This window comes from Odontomachus brunneus, unplaced genomic scaffold (genome assembly GCF_010583005.1).
Source record: "Odontomachus brunneus isolate Ranch 3 - 2012 unplaced genomic scaffold, Obru_v1 Obru_scaffold_032, whole genome shotgun sequence".
In the NCBI taxonomy this organism is placed as follows: domain Eukaryota; kingdom Metazoa; phylum Arthropoda; class Insecta; order Hymenoptera; family Formicidae; genus Odontomachus; species Odontomachus brunneus.
This window is the reverse complement of record NW_022639482.1, coordinates 275,564-279,953: the sequence shown is the minus strand read 5'-3', so window position 1 is coordinate 279,953 and position 4,390 is coordinate 275,564. Positions and strand designations below refer to the sequence as shown.

Genomic DNA, 4,390 nt, shown 5'->3' with positions numbered 1-4,390 from the left:
TTCCATTTAAAAAAATTAATGTGACCTTGACCTGACCTTCGCTACGCAACCCAAGGTCAAACTGATGTGATCAGTAAATACATCTTTTTAAACGCCACAACTTTTGTCTGAAACATTTTTTTGTAAAACTTATATTTTTCCTGATATTCGGGCGTCCCGGTACTTTCCGAACACCTTGTATAATAAGGATAGAATAGAAAAAACATAAGCTTGAATCAATAAAACTAAAATTTCCAAAATCTATAATATGATTTGAACAATAATTATAATAAAATACATTAAAATATTATTAATAATAATTTCTGATGATCCTAGTAAAGATAGTAATAAATGACCCGCAATTATATTAGTAGTTAAACGAATTGAAAAAGTTAAAGGACTAATTAATTCAATTAAGTAAAGTGTATTGATATAAGAGTGTATTGATATAGGAGTAAAAGAAGGAACTAAATGACAAAATATTAATTTAATAAAAAATATAATATAATTCTTAATCATATATATATATATATATATATATATATATATATATATATTCAATGATAAAGATAAACAAAATCTTATATGTCTAGATGATGTAAAAATATAAGGAAATAAACCTATGAAATATCTAAAAAAATAAAAATAATAAATAAAAAAAAACAATTAAATTAGAAAATGAATGTTTTAATTAAAATTTTAAATTCATTTAATAAATAATTTAAAACTATAATTCTTATACAAATCGAGAAGGAATTAATCAAAATTGATAAGTAAATATAAAAAGTATAATTATTATACTTAATGAATTTAATGAAAAATTTAATCTTGTCAATGGATAAAAAATGTTAAAAATATTTATTACCACTTTCAAATTAAATTATTATAAGAAATAAATATATTTTTTATAAGTAATATAATTAAAATCCATAGAAATAAAATAATTTAAATTTAAATAAATTATAAATAGCATTAAAATAAAAAGATATAAGTATAAATATAATTATAAGTATAATTAAAACATTGGTATTATTTGAGAGATAAAAAAATATTTATTAAATAAAATTACTTTAAATTGACAATTTAATATTATAATGTATTAACTAATTCTTCATTAAAAATATAAATAATGTTTTCTATTATAATTTGATTTAAAAAATCAGTACTTTTATCAGTCATTTAATAAATAAATTTAATAATTAATTACAAAAAAATTTAACTAAAAGGTTTAATTCATGAAAAAAAGTTTTTACATTAGTTGATACAATAACAATTGGTATAAATCTATGATTTAATTCACAAACTTCTGAACATTGACCATAACATAAGCCTGATCGATATTCAGGGTGTCTCAAAATTGTAATATACCAACTCCATAGGAGCGTAGAGCTAAGCGAAAGGATTAGAAAAGTCCTCTTCTATTTAGCGATAACGCGTCTAGTTTGTTAGTAACAACCGCGCAAAGTTTGGCGTTTGTCACACCCATCGCGGCCTATAGACACTCCGCGGCGAGCTGTGTGCCTCGAGACTGAGCGGTGACGCGGCTCGCGCTGACCGCCGTGATGGCGTCTTGATGCTTTGACGCTGCCGGCGTGCGGCGAGGCGACGATGAACGCTGCGTTAGGGCCTTTGCACGTAGAAAAAATTTAACCATAAAGTCGTAAGAAAATTGACCAATCACAGTCGATTATTCCTCGAACGCAAGGAGAATAATCAACGCTGATTGGTCAGTTTTCTTACGACCTTACGGTTACGGTCAAAATTTTTGTACGTGCAAAGGTCTTTACTGCTTAGCCTCGACGCATACAGCTCACCGCGGAGCGTCTATAGGCCGCGATGGGCGTGACAAACGCCAAACTTTACGCGGTTGTTACTATTGGGAGTACAAATAAGTCTCCGCCGTTTTTTATAAAAAATTGGGCATTTATTGTGAAAGAACGGTACTTTATGTTTTATTCAAAGTATTGTCCATCGCTAGCCACTACTTTTTCCCATCTTTCTGGCAGCATACGGATACCGCGTCGGAAGAACGCTTCATCTTTTGAGGCTATCCACGAATCGACTCAATTTTTGGTATCTTCATATGATGTGAAATGCTGCTCAGACAGGCCGTGCGTCATCGATCGAAATAAGTGATAGTCAGAGGGAGCAATGTCTGGTGAATACGGCGGGTGGGGTAAAACTTCCCAATTGAATGTTTCCAAGTAGGTTTTGACCGGTGCCGCAACATGTGGACGAGCATTATCATAGCAGGAAAATAATTTTGTCGTGTCTAGAGTAGTAGTGGGCGCGTTTTTCCTTGAGTGCTCGGCTCAATCTCATCAATTGTGTTCGGTAGAGAGCCCTAATAATGGTTTCGTTCGGTTTGAGCAACTCATAATACACGATACCAAGCTGATCCCACCAAATACACAACATGAGTTTTTTTCCATGAATATTCGGCTTGGCTGTCGATGTTGAAGCATGGCCACGTGGTCCCCATGATTTCTTCTTCTTTGGGTTATCGTAGTGGATCCATTTTTCATCACCAGTGACTATACGATGCAAAAAACCCTTTCGTTTATACCTGGCAAGCTGCATTTCACATGTGCAAAATCGGCGTTCAACGTTTCTCGATTTCAGTTCATATGGAACCCAATTTCCTTGCTTTTGAATCATTCCCAACGATTTTAAACGATGTGCAATTGCTTGTTGAGTCACTCCTAATGTAAGTGCAAGTCCTTCTTGCGTTTGGCACGAATCTTCCTCCAATAATGCTTTCAATTCCGCGTCTTCGTACACTTTCGGCCTTCCGCTACGTTCTCTGTCTTCGACGTCAAACTCACCGTTCTTAAACTTTTGAAACCACTCACGACAACTTCTCTCACTTAAAGTAGCCTCACCATATGTTTCTACAAGCATTCTACAAGCAATCGATGCGCCTCAGCTGTAGATTTCTTCAAATTAAAGAAGTAAATCAAAAGTTTTCGCAAATGACGCTTATTCGGCTCAGAACTCGACATTTTCGCACGAAAAAAATTATGTGATGCTGATACAAAATCGCTAATATTTTAAGGTTATGGTGTTGCCAGATGTCCAAACTTACGATATGACGTTTTACATCTAACAATTTCAACCATAACTTACTGGTGAGGCCATCTTTTGTCAAACGGCAGAGACTTATTTGTACTCCCAATAACCCAGATAGCACGATAAATTCTTTAAGTGTTCCTAAAGTTTTTTCCTTTCCTGAATTGTACTTTCTTAGGAATTCGTGGAAGAATACTATAAGAATGATTTAGGAAGTTACATGCACCATGATTTCAGTTCCTCAGAATTTTTTAGAGTATTCACATAGAATTACTTTAACTCAAAAATATTTCTTCAGATTTAATAAATTTTATTGTATCTACACAAAAGAAAGATCAGAAACTTTGGCCGGGGGTGCTTATGTGTATCTGTAGATGTCCACTTTTAATGCCATATGAGATGAAAAACATCAGTCTTGATTGGGATTGAACTCGGGTCTTCCGTTTGCCAGACAACCACTCTTTCTACCGAGCTATTTAAGACTTCATGTTTGTGACATCTATATACCTAGTAAAAAATGATTCGTTGATGGACATCAAAATGATATCAAATTGACGTCAATTTGACGATTTCAACGTTTATTTAGTATCATTTTGACATCAATCAACGAATCATTTTTTGCTAGCTATATACTGTTCTAACTGAGTTTCAAATGTAAGTAAAGCGTACTTTCAAATATGTAATTTAAAATCCAATAATAAATGGCTTTCAAATAGTGCGATTGACTTTGTCAGCACTGTATATAGACTTTAGAAACATGAGTACAAACTTAAGGATAAAATATACTTCGCATTAATCTATTTATTTTTGATACAAGTGAAAATTTTATATATGAAAAGTTATTTTAACACCAATTTCTTTTCTTTGCCCTATTATATAAAACTATATAATTAATTCCATAAAATATAAATAACTGTGAATAACAATAAATTAAACAATTTATATATAAATATGTAAATTAATTATTATACACTCACTGGCATCCCGTCGCGAAAAGTGTTAATGGTATTACCATTGAGATCAGGGTAAAATCATTTGGACTAATAATAAAATTATATGGACCCAATACGGCGTTGTCATTAACGAATGATTTTACTACTTAAGGGGAGATATACACCTAGGAGCCGGAAAAAAAGGTCATCTTTGTGAATTTTTTTAAGGAAAACTATTTGAAATTTCGGATTGGGGGTTTTTCTATCTAAAAGTATACACATTCAGGAATATGTCCAATTTTTTTTATTAAAAAAAATCAAAAATTGACGAGGTTGTGGTATAATCTTTGGAGCGCCGTAAAAAAATCCGGGTAAACGGTACCCACTGGCGTTTCTTCAAAAATCATCTG

The 4,390-nt window shown here is 32.2% G+C and overlaps 2 protein-coding genes across 8 annotated transcripts in view; one reads left to right on the top strand and one right to left on the bottom strand.

The window, feature by feature from the left end:
- LOC116843356 (F-actin-monooxygenase Mical) overlaps positions 1–4,390 on the top strand; it is an 874,436-nt gene that overhangs the window by 619,314 nt on the left and 250,732 nt on the right. The gene's annotated exons all lie outside the window — the stretch shown is intronic.
- Positions 4,270–4,390, bottom strand: part of LOC116843361 — a 48,225-nt gene continuing 48,104 nt past the window's right edge. The window contains exon 2 of the mRNA XM_032813736.1: positions 4,270–4,387. Within this exon, the coding sequence (XP_032669627.1) occupies positions 4,384–4,387 (4 nt within the window). The 3' untranslated portion in view covers positions 4,270–4,383. The remainder of the gene's footprint in view (positions 4,388–4,390) is intronic.